Source organism: Bufo bufo, chromosome 9 (genome assembly GCF_905171765.1).
Source record: "Bufo bufo chromosome 9, aBufBuf1.1, whole genome shotgun sequence".
NCBI lineage: Eukaryota > Metazoa > Chordata > Amphibia > Anura > Bufonidae > Bufo > Bufo bufo.
Genome location: NC_053397.1, coordinates 35,551,300 through 35,574,046, shown reverse-complemented (window position 1 = coordinate 35,574,046; position 22,747 = coordinate 35,551,300). Strand labels below are relative to the sequence as shown.

The following is a 22,747-nucleotide window of genomic DNA, read 5'->3' as shown; positions in this document are numbered from 1 at the left end:
TTTCACAATGGCCAAACGAATCCATCGGGAAATGGAAGCCTTCAACGCTGCCAGCCCTCGTCTTGGCCCCTCTGGAATCACAAACAGGGAATCCGTCCGCCAGAAAGGTGACGTCTGGGACAGATAGACTTGAACGGCTCGTACCAAATCCAGAGTATGGAGTGACTGCTCCCGAGGATGCGACCTCCTGGAGGGCTCCAGCCGGATCACCACCTTCGGTGTGCGGCCCCTTGGGAAGAGACGCTACACCAGGAAAGAGGGGACCTGTGGTGGACGGCTGTGGTGATCCGAACGCTGGCGTGAAACAGAGGCTTTGTAGGAACCTCTGGTCCTCCTTTGCTTCTGAAGAACAGGAAGGAGCAGGGGTCTTGGGGGACCCCCTGGTCTCCTGTCTCCTGGGTGGGAGCGCAGGCAGTTTTAAGGACTTCCTGAAACCCCCGCTAGAAAAAGAACAAAAAAACAAAAAAGAACAAAAACCAGCAGACCTGCAACGTAAGGAGGTCTGCCTCCTACAGACACTAAGCTAAAACTGATTTAGCTTAGTCCCTGTAGGAAGTGTATAGCTGAATGGAGGAGCTCACACCTTTGTGCTTAGTGTCCGCCTCCTAGCGGCAACAGTTATACCCATGGTCAAGCCTGTGGCCCCCAAATGAGACGGATGAGAAAATAGAGGAATGACACTACTTCAGTGATAACAATAGATGCTTTTTAATTATTATTGTGCGGGGAATGCAAGTATTTACTAAAACGGGCATGTCAGGAGAGGTGACCGGTCCTCTCTAAACTCTCTGTACCCTCACTCAGGGTCATAGAGTTTATTAAAAAGCTTTCAGACTGGTAACATACACAATGATTTTTTCCCCTTTTTTTTTTTTTTTTTTTCCTTTTTTCTTTTCATGGTTAGTAATTTTATAGCATTCCATTTTTGCAGTTACTTGGGTCTTACCTTGTCTAGATCTTCAAACGGAAAATACAAATGTGATCGCACTCTGCATCCAGCATTCTGCCCTGCCTCCATGCTGGATGAGGCATTGGTGTACATTTTGGCCAAAGCGTAATAAGCCACTCACCACGTCAAGGTCGCCTCTATTGAGTGGTCCCTAACACTAGTTCTTACCTGTTTATGGGCCATGACAGCCACACAAAGTCCAGGGAATGCAGGTCAGCATGCAAGCCAAGCACACTCTGCTTTTAACCCCGTCCGGTGCCAAAAAGTAGCAATTTGGCTCCAGGAGAAGTATACGGTGGGCTCAGCGTGCATGTTGGTACTTGCATCCCTGGATCCGATGAAAGCTGTAATGGCACCGGACGGGGTTAAAAGCAGAGTGTGCTTGGCTTGCATGCTGACCTGCATTCCCTGGACTTTGTGTGGCTGTCATGGCCCATAAACAGGTAGGAACTAGTGTTAGGGACCACTCAATAGAGGCGACCTTGACGTGGTGAGTGGCTTATTACGCTTTGGCCGAAATGTACACCAATGCCTCATCCAGCATGGAGGCAGGGCAGAATGCTGGATGCAGAGTGCGATCACATTTGTATTTTCCGTTTGTATATGTATTTCGCCATAGTGATGTGCACCTACATACAGGTTGTGCTGACCCAATCCCCCACATCTTGTCTAGATCTTCACATCATTTTTTTTCCCCATTAGTCAGAAAATCCATTGGGGCAGAATGGCAGATGTACTGATAGAGCTCGAGATCTTAAAGGGCATCTGTCAGCAGATTTGTACCTATGACACTGCTGTTACATGTGCACTTGGCAGCTGAAAGCTGTTGGTCTCATGTTTTATGATATGCAAATGAGCCACTAGGAGCAACGGGGGCGTTGCTTTAGAGGCTCATTTGCTTATATTAAAACATCGCTTTTCTCAGCAATGCGGGAACATATGAACATGGGACCAACACAGATGCCCTTTAAAATCCTATTTTGTCCTTCTTTATCGGTTTCTGCATTGTCAAGCACATGACCCATCACATAGAACCACAAATCTAAACTTGTCATAGAGAAGTAGTGGTAGGAAACACGTTGTACAGCAGTTGTGTGGTTAATGTATTGACCTAACTTCTAGACTTCACTTCCTTTTCTACAAGATAAAGACGCTAATTCAGCTGTTATTATATCACCCACTTTAGTGTTAAGCCCCCTTTTCAGCTGTTGAGTCAAAGGCAATGATCAGATACGAATAGAAAGACAGAAAACAGTGATGTAACAGGCCACGAAAAATATGTCATCGCAGACACATGAGCGTTTTGCCCTCTTTTGTGCTCAGTGGCACATTTCAATTCCTTTTACACTATCCAAGGATCAAACCAATTATTGGGAGGGTGAATGTTTGTTTGTTTCCAATAATGGCCCCCTCTAAATGTGCCAGCGATCACCCAACAAACAGAAGCAATACACTCATTTTTCTGTAACTACATATTTTTTAATGCACGTTTTTTCCTTTGGAATTCTCTAAAATGATGCAGCGATTAGATGTGACGTCACTATTGGTGAATTTTCACTGCGGCCACTGGTCATCAGCATAAGGACCGACATACTATACTGCAGCTGCACAAGGGCCCAGTAGGATGAGGGGCCCCACCTTAAACTGTCTCTTAGATCGCATGTATAGGACCGAGATAATGAATTCCATGGCTCACAATTACTTCTGGATTGTTAGTGTGAGATATAAAGGTCCCATATACTGCTCTTGCACGTCAACCCTCTGCTGTCTGTCTGACCCTATATCTGTCACATACTGCCATCTTGTCGGGTACCAAACAATGTGTTGGAGGGATATCTTTCCAATTTCTGCCGGGCATTTGACTGCAATTGGAAAGATAATTCCATTATCAAGTTTATTATTATTATTTGATTTTCCATATCAAAACCTTATCCATCTCTGTTTCTTTTTCTTAAAAGAATCTGCACCTGGAAATTCACATTTACCCGAGGCACAGTGCCTTGTAGGGCTAGCTCAGCTGAATATAATAATACCTTCCACTTAGCGATCCGTGCCTTTATTCTAGAGAAAAAGTACTTTTAATCCATATCCAAAAGAGCAGGTAAGTGCACTGAGGGCGGGCCCAAGCCACTCTGTGCATTTTTGCTCCTCCTGCTTCCTTTGCTAGCCCCTCCCTCTCCTTCCTGATGGACAGGGCCAGGTTCCTGCATAGCCATCTCGCCTGGCCCTGTCAGGCAAGGAGAGGGAGGGGCTGGCAGAGAAAGCAGGAGGAGCAAGGGTGCACAAAGTGGCTTGGGCCTGCCCTCAGTGCACTTAACTGCTCATTTGGATATGGATTAATAATTTTTCTCCAGAATAGAGGATCGCTAAGTAAAAGGTATCATTACTGTCAGCTGGGCATTGTGCCTGGTTAAACGGTGAATTTCCTGGTGACAGGTTCCTATTAGTAACTTATTTCCATGTAAATTCACTGATGTTATTTTGTGTCACCAGAATGAATTAAGTGCAGCCACTCACCTGACATCCAAACTTTTGAAAGAGTATGAGAAGCAGGTATGTGGACAATGGTAATAAAGTATATTTGACTTAAAAGGACTTTCTGAGATGTTAATGGGGTTGTCCGAGTTATGGAAAAAAAATATAGCACTGTAAATCTGATGGTCAGCGATATATAACTAAGCTAAGCAGGTTTTTGGCAAAAAAATATCTCATTCTCATTCTGAGGGTTCTCTTCTGTCCTCTGTTTACCTGCAGTAACAGCAATCTCTGCCCCTTCCCCTGATCTGCAAAGGGAGTGAATACAAGTCCTGCCCTGAGTGACATGTTTGCCTGCTGGGAGACTCGGCAGCATGTTGTATGTGTAGGACTACAAGTCCCAGCTGTATAATGACACTACTGATACACACAGGATCTTTCCCCTACCTGTTCTTGTGCAATGCTCTGCAGAACTCATCTTTCAGCTCCTGTGCCCAGCATTTGTCTCCTCACTGCCTGCAGATACTCAGTAAAGCCTTCAGCCCTGAGTCTGTGCAGCTGAAGGGGTTAAGAATCCAGGGAGAGCAGACGGCAGTGCAGGAGGGCGTGGCCAGCACTGTGACGTCTAGTGTACAGACTAATATCTGCTCTCTCAGGCTTGTGCACGAAACATCATCAGGGCAGGGAGAGAGGCTGACATCACAGGTCATGTGACCATCAGTGAAATCTGAGAAAGGAGCAACTACAGATGCAGAAAAGCATGGTAAAGCTGTTACATTTGCCTAGTTAGAAACATACAAAGAACAAAAAAATAACTCAGACAATCCCTTTAATACTGTTGACCTATCGTCTGGATAGGTCATCAGTATCTGATCGTGGGGTCCGGCATTGGAACTCCTCTGAGCACTGCGTCCTTTTTACACCTTACCAAGCACAGTGCCGTACGTTGTATAGTGGCTGTGCTTGGTATCGCAGCTCAGGACCATTCACTTCTATGGGGCTGAACTGCTCCTAGGCCACGTGATCGCTGAACGTGTAGGAAAAGCTGAGAGAAAAAATGGACTTCTTGGCTGGTATAGTCTGGCATGTTGCTGGTGAGACCGATCCCACGGATGGCCGATCAGCTATGGTGAGGCTGATTATTGTCTCCTATACAGCCAGCATTACTGCACCATCCCTTACTGCTCCAGTATGGATCTGAGCAGGCTGAAGAGCAGTCATATCAGATTTGGATTGCCCTTTTAACCTATGTTATGGGTGATACTGTTGCTGATGATAAACCAGTTTAATTGCTTGGTATGTGTTATATGGTCAGTGCAAAGTGCGGAGCGCAGGCTGTGGCTCCATAACTTCTGACTGTTTTTTCTTTTATTCCAATGCATTTTGTACAAGGAGGAAATTTCACGTATTTATTTTTTAGGATAAATAAAAATTCTTGTATGATCTCTTTTGCTCCATAAAAGACTTGGTGGGGGGATCTATTATGATGGGACTTTTTGAAGTCAATTTATCAAAAGCTGCATGTTGCTTGATAAATTCGGCACATCTTTAAACCTAACATTTGTATCTGGAAATGCAACTCCAGTTTCCCTACACCACCCTCATTGATGTGATTTTGTGACTTTCTTTGCAACTTTTTGTTAAAAAAAACTAACCTAAAACTGTTGCTGTGGTAAATCTGGAGTGAAACTAACATACCAAACCATGCACGACCTACATGTGACTTACTGTATGTAGTATACTTTTGACATATGTTTATGCTTATGGTTTTTTTGCAGCGATTTCCTTTAGGGGGCGATGATGAGGTGATGACTTCAACCTTACAGCAGTTTTCGAAAGTGATCGATGAAGTAAGTGTCTTTGTCACATACTCATTAGAGATGATATACTCCTCACATTTTTAGGGCGCAAGTAGTTGCAGTATAAATGAGGATTATATAGCGTTCCATGCATTACACAGACCAGACACTGGTTTCAAGTGTAATGCTTCATTTCTCCTGAGGTGGGGCTACAGGGCTGTTACATGTTTCCCCAATAGATTATAGAATATCTGTATAGGATTTTCCAAAGCGAACAAGCTCTTTAAAGGGGTATTCCACTCTGAGACTGTAAAGGCTCATTTACAGGATATGCTGTACAATTCTGATAGATGTGGGTCCCACCTCTGTCCAGAAAAGGGGTCCACTGAACCCCACACCTCCTGATGAGGTTGCCACTAGACACTGTATGCAGACAAAAAAAGGGCAGAGAGGTGGCCATGTATGTGTGCGTGTCGCCCGTATGCACCACCTCCTGTCTATTCATTCTCTGCAGAGATGTGAAGGCCCAGAATGGGGGTTGTGAGACTCCCTGTTCTTACTATAGGTGCAGGTCCCAAGGATGACAATCACATCTGTCAGATCTTAAAGGGCACCTGTCAGCAGATTTGTACCTATGACACTGCTGACCTGTTACATGTGCGCTTGGCAGCTGAAGGCATCTGTGTTGGTCCCATGTTTATATGTGTCCGCATTGCTGAGAAATAATGATGTTCTACTATATGAAAATAAGCCTCTAGGAGCAATGGGGGCGTTGCTGTTACACCTAGAGGCTCAGCCCTCTCTGCAACTGCTGCGCCCTCTGCACTTTGACAGGACCAGGCAGTGAAAACGTCATCAAGTTACGGCCTTTCAATGGGACCAGCACAGATCCCTTCAGCTGCCAAGTGCACATGTAACAGGTCAGCCAGTGTCATAGGGACAAATCTGCTGACAGGTGCCCTTTTAATGGCATATCCTATATGGCTATACCATAAATGCCAAGAGATAAGAGTACCTCTTTAAATTGGAGCATCCTCAGATCTTAAAGGATTGTACAGTACAAGATATTGATGAGCTTTACTCAGGATAGGTCATCAATATCCGATAGTCGAGTGAGCTTACACTTCAAATTTACCTGTGCATTTTCTCTCTTGTACATATGGTGCAGTATAATTACTTCTCCTATTCAGGTGAGTAGGACGAGCGGTTGTAAGTACACTGTGCTGCTTCCATAAGCGAGACAATGCTGAAGATAGGTCATCAATGTCTTTGCTCTGCACGACCCCTTTAATGGCATATCCCATGGCTATGTCATAAATGTCTAGAGATGGGAGTATTCCTTTAAATTAGAGCATCTTAATTCAAAGAGAGATGTCATCATTACGCACCCTCTTTATAGGGGTTATCCAATATCCTAGACTGCACCCCGATGTGCCGGGCCCCTCACAGGGAATATACTTACCCCACTCCCTGCGCCGCTCCTGGTCCCCAGTGTCGGGGGTGGGGGGGGGCAGGTAGCAGCCAATGGCAGATGGGGACGAGCCTCCCTAGCGTCATCCGCAATGCTAGGGAGGCTCGTCCCCGTCTGCCATTGGCTGGTGCACGGGGAGAAGCAGCAGCAGCAGCGGTGCGTGGACCGGGAGCAGGGTAAGTATATTCCCTGTAAAATATTGACATAGAAACTTCAGCACTCCAGTAAATATTGTGATATCAAGGTGTTCTTATTTTTAATTTTTCTTAAGCAAGGCAACTTAAAGTGACAGTGTGATGTTTCGGTTAACTTAGACCTTTTTCTAAACTAAAAAATGTACAATTTTTGCATGGTGGTTTTATCATATAGAGCAATTGTGGTTTACAGTCAAGTAGCGAATCCAAATCATATAATATTGGTACAAAATGGTAATACATAAGACTTCTTCATGTAACATAGAAAGATTGAACATATATGGAGAGGTGACGAAACGCATGAATATCCCTCTTTGGTGGTACACAAGGCACTTCCTGTCCAAACACCACACCTCCTGCTGCTTACATCATAAATAGTGGACATCTTCCCATGCTCTCCAGCGTCACACATGGTGTGGATACACATGTCTACACATGCCTTCTATGTTACATGAAAAAGTCTTATGTATTACCATTTTGTACCAATATTATATGATTTGGATTCGCTACTTGACTGTAAACCACAATTGCTCTATATGATAAAACCACCATGCAAAAATTGTAAAAAAAAATTCTGTTATAGTGTTTGAAAAAGGTCTAAGTTGACCGAAGCATCACACTGTCACTTTAAGTTGCCTTGCATAAGAAAAATTAATAATAAAGACACCTTGATATCACCATATTTATTGGAGTGCTGAAGTTTCTATGTCAATATTTCTGAGGGTTAGAAACCCACAACTCCAGCACCCATCTAACTAGGACAAGAGTGCCACGCCATCCTACCTATATATTCCCTGTGAGGGGACAGTTTATGATATTGAATAAACCCTTTAAGGCACCTTCAAAGTTGGAGTTTTACGTTAACCTCTTTGTCCCATTGTCACCTCTTCACTGCCCACAGCTGAGCTCCTGCCATGCAGTTTTATCCACACAGCTGGCCGACGCCATGATGTTCCCCATTAGCCAATTTAAAGAAAGGGATTTAAAAGGTAACGCTATACACCGAGCCTTGCACGTTCTTCTTGTATAGATGTATTGCCATGTATTCCAGTCTAATCTGAAGCGACTGTTTTCCGTTCTGTTTTGCATTACAGAAATCCTGACTTTGAAGGAGATTTTCCAGATTGCCAGCAATGGTATGCATGTCTCCTATATACTGTATATCTATATCCTTTATTAGGAAGCAGATAGAAGTAACGTGGGGTAAGGTTGCACCATCAGGGTCGGTGTATGCACTGAATCAGTCCCAGCATAGAAAAGTCATATAAAGTGTATGGGTGTAACATGACGTGTAATATTTACACTGTTAAGTGGAATCTAGAAATGATGGGGGTTAGGCTCTGCAGCATTAATCCTGTTTACTGAAGAAACCCTTTGGATGGAACACTTATTGGCACTTGTATGACAAGTATGTGAAAATCTACACTGTAATGTGTGTGTTTAAATGTAGGATGGATACCTGTCCCACCTCTGGAACCCTTATTTATCTGGAGCAAGGGGCATCCCCCACTCGCCTAGGGAGGCAGCCAGCGGTCACCGCGTATTAGCGGAGATTGTGCGACCACCTCTCCATTTAAAGGGGGTGTGCCAACATAGAATGTTATTCCCTATCCGCAGAATAGGGGATAAATATCTGGTTGGTGGTAGTCTGACTACTGGGACCAATACCAGTCACGAGAATGGCCCTTGTATGAATAGAGCAGTGTTCGGGCTGCCGGTTCGTTTATTCTCTAGGGGGCTGCTGGAGATAGCGGACCACTCATTTCACCGTTCTAGGAGGTTACCCTGTTTTTGGGGAGCAGGCATGCTTTACATTATAGTCAGAGATGTGATGGTGAATAGTGATTCGTGTATTTTTCCTCTTAGATCATGATGTGTCGATCAACAGATACAGCCGGTTGTCCAAAAGACGAGAAAATGAGAAGGTGCTCCTCGGCTTTTTTTTCCACGTCATCATTTTGCGAGCTCACCTGTCTGTCAGATTTCATGCAGCTTTTCTTTCAGTCCTGTTGCGCTCTTACTCTTCACTTAATAACGGAGAGCAAATTAAGCTGGTATTTTAACACGGGGCAGATATGCTGCAGATTTTGCAGGTGAAAATTCTTCAGTGTAAGGGCTCATTCACATGACCATATGAATGAGCCCGCATCCGTTCCGCAATTAAATGGAGCCGCAAAAGATGCAGACAGCACACCGCGTGCTGTCCGCGTACGTAGTTCGGCCCCGCAGAAAAGATAGAGCATGTCCTATTCTTGTCCGCGATCAGCCAGCCATGTGCAGTCCGCAAAACACTAGGGTCATGTGAATGTAGCCTAATACAGGAGCAGCAAAATGGGTGAGCTATTACCAGATGTCATCCACGTATTGCGGAGGTTGCCTGCGGCGTGCAATTTAAATCCGCAACATGTCAGTATATTTTTACAGCGAATTTCACCCAAATCCACCTAAAATCTTCATTTAACTTTGTCACAGGTTTTAGGGTGGTTTCACACACGCAGTGTATTGATCCAAAGGCAGAGGTGGATTCAAAATTAAAGGGATTGTCTGAGATGTTAATATTGGTGGTCTATACGCAGGATAGGTCATCAGTATTTGATTGTGGGGCTCTGACACCTGACATCCCCATGATCTGTTGTTTGAAGAGGGCACGATGCTCCGGTAAGCTCCATGACCTCTTCTTAGGCCAGTGACGTCACAATCTTTGGTCACATGGCCTCGGCGCAGTTCAGCCCCGTTGAAGTGAATGAGCCTGGGTTGCAATACCAAATACAGCCACTATACAATGTACGGCGCTGTGCTTGGTGTTTTGTGAGGAGGCCGCGGTCTCTTCAAAAAATCTGATCAGTGGGTGTGCCGGAAATCACCCCCCCCTTCACTGATCACATATTGATGACCAGTCCTGAGAATAGATCATCAATATCAAAATCCCCCACCACCCCTGTAATGAGAAATATAATGGAAGGATTTACACTTCTCGTTCCTGCAGAATATACTCCTGGCTTTGCCTCAGTAAATTCCATCATAAACTGCAGTGGTGTTTCCCAAAAAAACACTGGGGTAGTCTTATCAAGACTGGCGTATTAATAGGATTCCCCTGCATTGGCGTGAGATGCGCCTAATTTATTAAGAAGCAGATGCCTCTTAATAAATCTGGCGCATATCTGCCTCGACTTCAACAGAAATGAAAATCTACTCCGTCTAGGGATTGCCATAGACTTGTGCTATAACTTACGGCAGTTTCTGGCAAAAGTTATAGTAAATCCGACTGGCTGCACCGCCCCTCCCGCTAAGCCCTACTTCCGTTTTTCACCACTTTTAAAAAGGCGCAAGAAGCTTAAAAAGTAGCAAATTATGGTGCATATGTGGCAGGCGCCATAATTAGTATTAGAGTGTATTGGTCTATGAGAAGAAGTTATTACTTCGCAGTCTCACGAGACTTCGCATACTAACTTCATAAATCAATTTCTACTGTAAAAAAACCATTTCTCGAACCCTTGTTCGGTTCCACGTGGTACACCCGGGACCACTGCCGATCAGCTGTTTGAGGAGGCTGCAGCACTCCTGTGAGTGATGCGGCCTTCTCCGTGCTCACCAAGCACAGCGCCGTACATTGTTTAGCGGCTGCTCTTGGTATCGCGCTCTGCTCCGTTAAGTTCTATGGGGCTGAGCTGCGCCTAGACTATGAGACTCATTAATGTGACGGCAGTGGCCTAGAGAATGCTGAGAAAGAAGCTACTGGGAGGGCCTACTGAGAGTGCCGTCTCAATCAGCTCATCGGTGGAGCTCCCGGGTGTCGGACCCCCACCGATCAGATACTGATAGACCTATCCTGAGCAGTGATGGCCAGTTCGCAGTGTTCGCCGACGAACACATGCGATCTGCCATCTTTATTCCCAAGCGCGGCGATGCAGAGGTAAGTCCTTACCTGTGCCGCGAGCCGCTCTGAAACGCATGCGGTCACCGGGAGCAGGCAGTTCCGAGAACAGCCTTCATCGGGCTGTTCTTGGAACTGCCTGCTCCCGGTGACCGCATGTGTTTCACAGCGACTCGCGGCGCAGGCACAGGTAAGGACTTACCTCTGCATCGCCGCGCTTGGGAATAAAGATGGCAGATCGGTGAACACTGCGAACTTGCCATCACTGATCCTGAGCACAGGTTATCAGTATGAAAGTCTTGGGAAAACCCCTTTTAATAAATGTCTCTCACTATGTATGAAACCAGCCCAACAGAGGAATCTTATCCAGTACAGAAACCAAATGAGGCATCCAGAATTGAAATGTAAACTGCAGCTGTTAAAGGTTTTCTCCAGGCTTTTAATATCGATGACCTACCCTCGGGATAGGTCATCAATATCAGATTGGTACCCCCGCTGATCAGCTGTTTGAAGACAGTGAGCAGGGAGAGAGAGACTTCTCTTCATTCAGCTGATCAGCCGGGTGTCGGACCCCCGCCGATCTGATATTGATGACCTATCCTGAGGATAGGTCATCAGTATTAAAAGCCTGGAAATAGGGCTGCAACGAGTACTCGATTAAATCGAGTAATTCGACAAAAAAAATCCTCAATGCAAATTTTTTGCATAGAAGATTTGTTTGTGTCATGTGACCACAGAGCGGGAGTGAAGCGCTTGCTTTTACTCCCGCTCCGTGGTCTCCCGCTGGCCCGCAATACTCACCTTTCCAGCAGGGGGCCTCCAGACACTCCACAGCATGTCCATGGTCCCGTGCTGCACTGACCTCCTGACATACGCACTCCGTGACCTGACGCGTGGTGTTACATCAGAGCAGCGTGGAACGGTGGAGTGTCGGCGGCGCCCCTGCTGGAAATGTAAGTTGGTGACACCGAGGGATGGAGGTTTGACTATGGCCGGGCGCCTGGAGTGCACAGCATCCTAGCAACCAGTGACGCTGTGCACTCTGGGTGTCAGGAGGAGGGCACAAGGGGGAGCAGGGAGGCGATGGCACAAGGGGGAGCAGGGAGGCGATGGCACAAGGGGGAGCAGGGAGGCGATGGCACATGGGGGAGCAGAGAGGCGATGGCACATGGGGGAGTGGAGCTGAAGGCACTTACGTAGGTAACAGTTTCCCTTTTGAAGAGGAAATATCACCTCTCCTAACATGTCTAGTTTAGTAAATATTTGTATTCCCCATGAAATAACAATTCAGTAGCATCTATGTATTGTGCTGTTCCTCTGTTAGTCCTCCTAGAAATGTAAAATAGATTGCCAACTGGGTGTTACCAGTAGACCAGTGTCCCTAGACTCTATGGCACTGCACCATTAGCATGTAGAGACACACACCTTTGAGAAGGACAACGGTAACACTTAGTTTATTTATATATTTCTAGGAGGAATTACTGAGGAGCAGCAGCACAGTGCAGATTTAAAAAAAAAAAATGCTCCAGAACTGTTCTTACATAAGGGATATAAGTGTATACTAAAATAAACATGATGACAGATACCGGGGCAGACATTGACTTACAGGGTAGCCACCTATAGGTGGCACTGTAGAGACAGTTTTCTTCCTTCTGGAGGAGAGCTGCTGTTAAATGTATTCGGTCACATGAAATACTTGGCAAGTATAAAATGAACTGCATCTGACTTTATTTGTAGACCAAGTTTGAAGCCACCGAAGATGTGTACACAGCCAGGAAAAAGCAGCATCAGACCATGATGCATTACTTCTGTGCGCTGAACACCATCCAATACAAGAAGAAAATTGCAATTTTAGAACCACTTTTGGGATACATGCAAGCTCAGGTAAAGACAGTGTAGATATGGGCCAATAACGAGCACATGCATACAGATCCTCATTATATCCATTCATTGGGATTTTTTATCTAGATTAGTTTTTTCAAGATGGGCTCGGAGAACCTCAATGGTCAATTGGAGGAATTCATGTCGAATATTTCTACTAGTGTGCAGAAGTGAGTATCATTGTGAATCATTGTGTCTTCTGCATGTTATGTCTGTTCTGCAAAAATATGTCTGCACCACAGACCCATTGAAGTCGATGAACCGCTCCTATATTTTGCGGAATACAAAATGGGCACAGTCGTGTGCATGAGGCCTGAGGACTATGGGTGTTTTCTCCTGACCTAGGGAAAGTCCTCTTCAGTTTTACTACATGACCACGGCTATATTGACTGTGGAAGGTGTGACACGACTTTCTCCATTTTTAGTGTACGTAGAGAAATGGACAGTGATGTGGAAACGATGCAGCAAACCATCCAAGACATGGAGGTGGCAAGCGAACCCTTGTATTTACCCGACCCAGACCCAAAGAAGCTTCCTATCAACCGCAATCTGACAAGGAAAGCTGGCTACCTCAATATACGCAAGTATGGGAGCGTTACTCCTTCTTACGTGTGGTTTTCTTCTGTCATATGTTGTATTATATTATGAATTGGGATGTGATGTTTTATCTGCCTGTACGACTATATCTCGGGTTCTTTCCTGTTCCAGTAAGACGGGGCTGGTGTCCTCCACTTGGGAGAGACAATACTTCTTCACTCAGGGAGGTAATCTGATGAGTCAGGCGAGGGGAGACGTGGCTGGTGGTCTGGTGATGGACATAGACAACTGCTCTGTGATGGCTGTGGACTCTGAGGATCGGCGATACTGCTTCCAAATCACGTCCTTTGATGGAAAAAAGTTGGTATCTCCTTATACTTCAGTATGATCACATTAACCACATGTTGTGAATGTATAAATGTAAAAGGGGTTTTCCAAGATTTTCTCAGGATAGGTCATCAGGTCCAACACCCAGGACCCCCGCCGATAAGCTGTTTTGAGAAGGCAGCGGCGCTCCTGTGAGCGACACGGCCTTCTCTAAGCTTTTCCTAGGCCGGTGATGACATGTTCCTGTGTCACGTGGTCTAGGAGCAGCTCAGCCCCATAGTAGTAAATGGGGCTGAGCTGCAATACCAAGCACAGCCACTGTACAATATACGGCGCTGTGATTGGTAAACTGCGAGAAGACAGCAGTGCTCATAGGAGCATCGGTGCCTTCTCAAACAGCTGATCGGTGGGGGTCCCTGTGTCTGACCACCACCAATCAGATACTGATGACCTATCCAGATAGTTCATCATTTTAAAAATCCTGAAAAACCCTTTTAATGATGGTCTCGCACGTCTGAATATACTCTCCTTTCCTCCATACATAGTCAACACATTTTATTTTCAATTGAAGCAGCAATGAGCTTGCCAAAGTTTTTTGGGCTCAGATCACTTGTGGTAAAGAGGTTTATAGAAATTATAATGTCCCATGATATGGACAAGTTACGGTAATCGTGTTGTCGCATTAGGCTAGGTCTACAAGACGACATTTGTTGCGCGACATTTTGTTGCACTAATGTCGCGCGACAATTTTTATAATGGCAGTCTATGGTGTCGCACTGCAACATGCAACATACTGCGACGCAACAGTTGCAGAAAATCCATTCGAGATGGATTTTTCTGCGACTGTTGCGTCGCAGTCGCAGCATGTCGCATGTTGCAGTGCGACACCATAGACTGCCATTATAAAAATTGTCGCACGACATTGGTGCAACAAAATGTTGCGCGACAAATGTCGTCGTGTAGACCTAGCCTTAAGGCATCTTATCCGTTAGTCACCGGATAGGGAATACTGTCTGATCACTCAGGGTCTGACAGCTAGGGCCCCTGCCGATCACCAGAACAGAGGCCTTTTGACTAGAGAAGCAGTGACACGTGTGCCAGTGCTCCTCTCGGAACTATGCGGCTGTCGTAGATAGCCAAGCGCCTGTATTTGGCTATCCCTGGCAGTTACATTGAGCTGAATGTAGCGACAGATACATGTCTTCCGGCACATGTTCTTGTGATTGGCAGGGGCCCCAGCAGTTTGATCTCCACCAGACACGTGTCTTAATGGGACAACCCCTTTTAATCTGTGAAACTCATTGGGATCATAGGAGATTTGTTTTTGCAATATCCACATGTGCTTCTCCTAGGTGATAGTAGATGCTACAATGGACTGTTTCTATAAGAGTAGTTTGCTATGCGGCATCATTCTTGTAGAATTTTCTGTCATTAAAAAAATCATTTCCATTGACCCTTGTTTTGGAATCAAGCACATGGATTTCTGCAAGCCCCACTCAGATAAATGGGTCGGTTACAAAGGTTTGTGCAACAGATCTGCTGTGTGTGAGTATCTCTACAACTTCCACAGATTAGATTGGAGACAGATGTGCACATGCACACCCACTTCCCCATTCTTTCTGCAGCTTTGCAGATGTTCAGGAATAATACAGATGTTTTTCTTTGCAGGTCTGTAATTCTGCAAGCAGAAAGCAAGAAGGATAGTGAAGAGGTACAGACATCTTATCAATGTTTTCTTACATAGTTTCAATATTTCCCGTATAGAATAACTGAAATCACGTCTGTACCATTGCAGCGGGGTTTCTTTTTGTCTTTGTTTGTAAGGTAAAATATGATGCAGATCATAGACATGGATAAATCTTAAAGATTAAGAAAAAAAGATGCTGTGTTAATCCTAGGGAACCAGTCACGAGATACATGCCACCCGAACCAAGCACGGCATAAAATCATGAGAAGCTCCCTGGTTACAAAGTACTTTATTTTACGCTGCAACTTTTCAGGGAACACAAGCCGGGAACAGGGACATGCGTGCCAATCTAGCCAAGCCGGAGGGGAGAAGCCGGCAGAGAGATCTCCTCATGACTTAGCCCTGTTCCCGGATCGTTTTTAACCGCTTGCCTACCGTCTTTATACATCGGGGAGGTAGGCTGTTAACTCTAACCCGCCGCTTAAAAGCAGCGAGTTACATTACGATCTGTCATCGCCCCGTGGCTCTGCAGATTGCTGTGACTGCACTGTTGTTAGACAGCTGTGGTCACAGTTTAGATCCCGGAGACAAGCCAAAGTGGTCTCCAGACATTGGATCGCAGTGACAGGTTGTCAGCTGTGAAGAAAGGCTATCGGGAGCATGCTCAGCCAGGACCCTTGATGTGAGAGCCACCCCTACTGGTTATAAAGTTAACTGTGATCCTGCTGGCTATCAATTAACCCCTTCCTGTCCTGAGTGTGGCAGGAAGGGGTTAATCCACTTTTTTCCATAAAAAAAAAAAAAGTAAAAGCAACAAAAAAAAAAAGTGAACTATATTAGTTTTAGCTGTAATGTAGCAGACTACGTACACACAAACACACACACATTTCCCCCGTTTTTCTTTCATAAAAGAAATGTTGATTTTAGCAATAGTATAGTGGACTTTGTGTAAAATATACAAACTTACACTTTGTTTTCCATTCTTTCATAAAAAAATATAGGTATTCATTTTAGCCTATATTTCGTTTTTTTGTGATTTAAAATATAGAAACATACATATCTTTTTCATTTATAAAACAAAAGCCAAAAGCTGAAAATGTTCAAATTTCACCAAGTTCAATTCTTCAGTGGATCAACATAAAAAAAAAAAAAAAGTTTCTAATGTTTTAGCAGTGTACAACATCTGCAATAGAAAAATAGGCCACCGAAATCCAAATTGCGCTCCAGTCCTTTTGAAGTCTTGCGTTGGGCCCAGCCAGTAGATAAATTACAGAAGTAGCATCTATTTTTACAGTACAAGCATACGATATTGGTTTTAGAAATGTTTTGCCTCTAAATCTTTTGTAACGGAAAAAAGAATAAGAAAGGAAAAATAAAACATCATAATTTTAAAAATTTTCACTAAATATTTTTTTAAAAATGTATATATATCTGTAATCTAATGGCACAAAAGTAAAAATGTAATGTGTCCATTAAAAATAATATCAAATATATGTAGGTTGGCTCAGAAATAAACAGTTATATTCATATAGCCCTATTGCTAAAGCTGAAAGAATTGGCCTGGAAAGGTATGGGGTTAAACACTCCGGTAAAATTATATAATTAAACTGTGTTTTCTATGACATGCTGCAGTATTTCAGAGTAAACTATTTGCTTGCAACTAGAGAGACAGCCCTGGTTTCATGCCACCCATGGTGCAGGCTGCAGATATCTCCTGACAGGTTCCCTTTAATGTACTGTATCCTATCGCTGTGGCAGTAACGTTCGCTCTTTTGTTCATGTTGCAGTGGATCGCTTCGATAAATAACATCTCCAAACGTATATATCTGACAGAGAATCCTGAGGTGAGTTCTCGTACCCTGGAGACGCTATTCTCACCAGATGTTGCAGAATTCCAGCAATTTCCTTAGATACTTTATTGGATGTGAATATTCCATGTTAAAAATGGAGCAGCACGAAAAGAATGGCTTCATCTGCCACATTGCAAAAGGTTCTTTTGTGCTTTTCCCCAGCTGATCACAGACATAAGTAGCTGTGGAGTGTATAGAAGCGAGAAATCATTACAAGAGCAATACAGAGAGCTGACGGTTAGATAATTTCCTTACGCCCACCTTTGGATTCTCTGATTGGCCTAAGAGCTCATTAGGGAGTTTCCAAACTTGTTTAACAATCCTAAAATTCAAATTTAGGGGTAATCCATTAATTGGATATGTCATAATTGAATGTTGGGTCTCTAACTGCAGGGACCCTACAGATATGGCCTGTTCCACTCTGAAAAAATCTGCTTTAACATTTAATTTACACCATCTCAATAATGAATAAATTGTCAGGTTTGTGTTAGGCTACTTGCACACTAGCGTTTTTTGCTGGATCCGGCTTCTGATAATAAGACCATCTGCATCCATTATGAACTGATCCGGTTGTATTATCTTTAACATACCCAAGACGGATCCGTCATGAACTCCATTGAAAGTCAATGGGGGACAGATCCGTTTTCGATTGTGTCAGAGAAAACGGATCCGTCCCCATTGACTTGCATTGTGGGTCATGACGAATCCGTTTTGCTCCAAATCCCAGGACGGAAAGCAAACCGCAGCATGCTGCGGTTTGCTCTCCGGTATGAGAATGGAACGGAATGCATTTTGGAGCATTCTGTTCTGTTCAGTTACGTTTTGTCCCCACTGAAAATGAATCGGAAAAAAACGGAAGCGTTTTTGCTCTTTCGCCTATGACAGCACCCCTAGACAGACTGCCTCCACCTTCTCAGGACAGAAAACAGGAACCAGAACTGCCTTTTAAAAGAGGAATCATCCCCTCTACCTCCAGTTCTGTTTCCTGTCCTAAGGGGCAGGAGGGAATTGAATCCGCTGGAATAAGACTAAGATGGAGCTGCAGGGGCCCCGGCTATTGTTATAGTGTGAGTAGGGTTACCCCATGCGGTATAAGACTCCTTTAGGAGCCGCTGCAGAAGTCTTGGCTTCCTTCTCTCACCCTACCCCTTTCGTTCTCCTTCCCTGGTCCTGGGGAGGTTTCGGCCTTTCCGGTCTCCTGCGAACCTCTGCGGCCGTGTTTGCATGTTCGGCCATCGTGCTGGATTCCCTTACTTCTGGGTTGCGGTGGTGGGAGGAAGCTGAAGCTGCGGACCGGAAGGGGAGGGAGCTGGCTTGGGTGCGTCAAGGAGAAAAGCCCAGCCAGCTCACTGCCATGGCGTGTGGAGTAGGTTGGCAGTTTTTCCTCCATTCTGGCTTGGTTTGCTGTGACATATGGAGCAGGCTCAGCACGCTGTAACCACTGAAACCACCAATGATACATCGGTACCAGGGTGGGGTAAGAGGGGTTATACCCCAGCATGTTTTTTTTTTTTTATAATAGTGCTCATGAGGTCATGTTTTGTGCTTAAGTGTCTAAGGAGTCTTCCAGGAAGACCTCCAGAGCAAAATAAAGGGGATGTGCTGTGTGTAAAAAGAAGCTACCTTCTGCCTGGGCAAAACCCCTATGTCAAGTTTGTATCAGCAAGTTAATGGAGGAGGAAGCTTAGTCTTTAATGGGCAGCATAAAGCAGATGAACTGTGAAGAGGTCAGAGAGACGGTTAGCGGTTTGATTAAAAGCCACCTCAGTACTTCTGCAGCTAAGGATTCCCCCTTCAGTGACGGAGATATACTTTCTGGTTTGGAAGAAGGAGAGTGGGTGTCATCAGATGAGTCTTCGGAGGACGAGGCCGCAGGGAAAACACTGTTTCATGTTGAGAACACTAACTCCCTAGTCAAGGCGTTTAAAGCTATCATGGGGTTGGATAATCAGAAGCCACAGCAATCAGTCAAGGACTCTGTTGTAACGGATCCGCTTCCGTTAATGGACGCTTCCTAGCTTGCGCGGAGGACCACAAGCACCGCACTAGACACCACAAGCACCACAGACTCCACAACCGCCGTAGCTTAACTGGAGCCGCGCCGTCTTCCTTCCACCCTGAATGAACCTCCAGCATTCAGGACCGTGTGGGAAAGATCTCTCCTCCAGGGAATATGCAGAGCATAGCAATCCCCAGCGTGATGCAGCAATTCCCTCCAATAACGAGACGAGGCTGCGTTTTGAAGGGTTAGAAAAACATGAACTGAACATGAACTCTTTATTGAGGGCTACCCGCCCGTATCTATGCAGGTCCCCACAATGCATCATGGTTTCCTCCTCTCTGCCCTCGAGACACCCGAAGACAATTAAATTATCTCCTAGGACAAAGGGAGACCACCAATACACATGTGGGAACAATAGGAGAGGAATCACCACCCGAATACACAAAATCCTCTCTTCTGGATTAACATAACCATCACAGACAGTAAAAATACAGTTTTTAAACATACACTGTAACTTTAAAACCATACATTCCATCTCCATAAAAATAACATATCTAAACTCTGCATACACCAAACATAAACACTTCCAAAAATCACACAAATCCCTCCAGCGGATCAAAAGTTTAGTGGAAGTCCTTTTATGACCGACCGCAAGCACAACTTCCTGCCCAAAACAGTTCCATAGATTTGGGCTGTGCGGTCGGTCAATTCCATGCAGAAAAATGACCAAGTCCCATCCTCGAACGGGACCCAGTCTCTGGAGCCGAAAGTTCAGCATGGCAGAAGGTAAGGGTCAGCGGCGTTCGTGTATCCGCGCATCCGACTCCAGCTCCACAGAATCCCCAGCATACACCGCTGACCGCGTTCGGTCCCACCAACAGTCCAGACATGCGGCACAGTTCTGTCACTGTTCCTGAAGGGCAACATGTCCCGGGGCCATAGTCGTAGGGCAGGAGGCCAGCCATAAGTCCTCTACAATGCCCAGTGGCAAATGGCAGTTTGTCACATCTGTGTTTGAAGGTTTAGGACCCAATTAAAGAAAGGTGTTTGACGTGCATAAAAACATTCAAGCGGTGATTGCCAGAGAGTGGAGAAAACCTGATAGGAAGTTTTTTGTTCCTTCTTCTGTGAAGCGGAATTATCCTTTTGATGAAGGGATAGGGCTCCGGTGGCGAAAATGTCCAGAAAAGCCGCACTCTACTTTGAAGATATGGGTTTACTTAAGGACCCGATGGACAAGAGAGCAGAAGTTTATTTGAAAAAGAACTGGGAAGCCTCTGCGGCGGCTTTTAAACCTGCTATTGCCACTACGTCTGTTGCCAGATCACTAAAAGTGTGGATGGCGGAGTTAGAGGCTCACATTAAGGGGGGTATCCCTAGGGAGCAGTTACTTTCTTCGTTCCCTACTATAAATAATGCCTTAGGTTTCTTAGCCGATGCTTCTGCGAACTCCTTACGATTTTCTGCTAGGGCTTCTGCCTTATCTAACTCTGCCCGTAGGGCAATTTGGTTAAAAGGCTGGAATGGGGATTCTAGTTCCAAGGCTAAACTTTGTGCTGTCTGGTTGAGTATTTGAGTATTTGAGCCGGTCCTTGACAATTTAGTAGAAAAGGCCTCTGACAAGAAAAAAGGCTTTCCCTCTGTTAGTCAACCCCCCAGGAGGTCTTTCCATCCTAGATTTAATAAAGAGAGCTTTAAGGGGAAGGAAAGAGCAAAGCAGTTTTCAGGTGCTGGTAGGAAATATAAGGGATTTCTTTTTTCCGGGTCAGATGTCTCAAAAAAAGCAGTCCCAATGACACCAGGGCCCCTGTCGGAGATCGTCTGTCTCTCTTTTTTTTTTCTTTAATGGCAGAAGATCTCCAACAGCCTGTGGATAAATTCTGTGATAGGGGGGAGATTTGTAATTAACGTTCAGATCCCACAAAGCAGTCGGCCATCATCTCAGAGTTTTTTTTTCCCTAATAGAGAAAAAGGTGTTGGTAACAATTCCAGAGCAGGAAGTGACAAAGGGGTTTTATTCGACCCTTTTTTTTTGTCAAAAACCCAAATGGCTCGTTTCGGAAAATAATAAACTTAGTGTTTGAACCGCTGTCTGCTGTACGAGATATTTCGTATGGAGTCCATCAGGTCAGCTGTGAAGAATCTTTTCGCGGTCTGCTTTATGGCCACAGTAGACCTCAGGCATGCGTACTATCCTGTCCCTATCCATCCCAGCCACCAGATGTTTCTGAGGGTAGCAGTCCAGTTAGAGAGAGATGTTCTGCATCTTCAGTTGCAGGTCTTACCCTTTGGGCTCTCACAGGCTCCGAGGGTTTTCACGAAGATTGTTTCAGAGATGATGGCCCACGTGAGGGAGAAGGAGATCATCATTATACCATACCTGGACGATTTTCTTCTAGTGGCCCGGTCAAGTCAGATTCTTCAGGGACAGATTTCCTGGTTAAGGGAGGTTCTAGAGAAACTGGGATGGGAGATAAACCTAGAAAAATCCAGTTTATACCCAAGCCAGAGATGTAGCTTCCTAGGAATGATTTTGGACTCCAGTTCCCAGTGGTGCCTGTTACCCCTTCAAAAAGTTTTACTTATCAGATCAAGGGTTCAGCTACTACACTCGCGTCGTCAGTCACCCTAAGAGAGGCCATGGCGGTGCTGGGACTCATGACAGCCGCTATTCCCGGAGTACAAAGGGCCCAGTATCATTCAAGGCTTCTTCAGCTTCAGATTCTGCGGGATTGGGACAGATGTCTCCTCTCTCTGGATACTGAGATCTCTCTATCACCCCAGACTCTGAGTTCCCTGGGGTGGTGGATGGATCTGCAAAATAAAAAAAAAGGTTTCTTGGATCAGGGAGGCGGTTCTCCCCTTGACCACAGATGCAAGCCCATCTGGTTGGGGAGCCCATGTGGGGTCCCTGCAGTTGCAGGGGAACTGGGACAGCAATTCTCTATCCCATTCTCACAATTTCAAGGAATTGAATGCAATCAAGATAGCCTTAGTACAGAGTCTCCCGGCTATCAGGGGCAGAAACGTGAGAGTCTACTTGGACAACACGACAGCAGTGGCCTATATCAATTGGCAGGGAGGTACAAGGGCTCAAGGCCTCATGTCTCTCACTCATCAGATTTTCAGTCTAGCAGAAGTTTCTCTATTATCTCTTTCTGCAGTAAGGGGTTCAGACAATGTGAAAGCGGACTTTCTCAGTCGTCATCATCTATACCAGGGATAGTGGTCCCTAGATCAGGGGGTATTCAATCAGGTTGCAGCGTTGTGGGGGATTCCAGAGATAGATCTCTTTGCCACCAGGTCAAACTGAAAGGTAGAGGTCTTCTTTTTCCCTCTCTCCGGGGGAGCATCCGAGAGCAGTGGACGCATTGGCCCAATCATGGCAGCAGGGCCTTCTTTATGCCTCTTCCCCCCCCCCCCCCCCCCCCCCAATCCTAAAGTTGTTACCAAGGGTTCTCAGGAAAATCAGAGAGGAGGGAGCCACGGTGATTGTTATAGCTCCTTTTTGGTTGTGACGGGTGTGGTTTTCCTGGCTCCGCAAGATGTCAATAGCGACCCCATGGGTGCTTCTAGAGTCTCAGGAGCTTTTTTCTCCGGGTCTAATCTTTCACCCAGAGGTGAAAAATCTGCACCTGACTGCCTGGTTGTTGAGAGGGAGATTTTAAAGAAAAGAGGTCTCTCTGGGGAGGTAGTTAACA

General features: G+C 45.3%; 1 protein-coding gene across 1 annotated transcript in view; it reads left to right on the top strand.

The window, feature by feature from the left end:
* Positions 1 to 22,747, top strand: part of APPL1 (adaptor protein, phosphotyrosine interacting with PH domain and leucine zipper 1) — a 50,478-nt gene that overhangs the window by 5,802 nt on the left and 21,929 nt on the right. Inside the window, exons 3-13 of the mRNA XM_040406652.1 lie at positions 3,443 to 3,502; positions 5,203 to 5,274; positions 7,790 to 7,877; positions 7,983 to 8,024; positions 8,755 to 8,813; positions 12,500 to 12,646; positions 12,731 to 12,813; positions 13,069 to 13,227; positions 13,352 to 13,540; positions 15,176 to 15,218; positions 16,982 to 17,038. Of these exons, the coding sequence (XP_040262586.1) occupies positions 3,443 to 3,502; positions 5,203 to 5,274; positions 7,790 to 7,877; positions 7,983 to 8,024; positions 8,755 to 8,813; positions 12,500 to 12,646; positions 12,731 to 12,813; positions 13,069 to 13,227; positions 13,352 to 13,540; positions 15,176 to 15,218; positions 16,982 to 17,038 (999 nt within the window). The remainder of the gene's footprint in view (positions 1 to 3,442; positions 3,503 to 5,202; positions 5,275 to 7,789; positions 7,878 to 7,982; positions 8,025 to 8,754; positions 8,814 to 12,499; positions 12,647 to 12,730; positions 12,814 to 13,068; positions 13,228 to 13,351; positions 13,541 to 15,175; positions 15,219 to 16,981; positions 17,039 to 22,747) is intronic.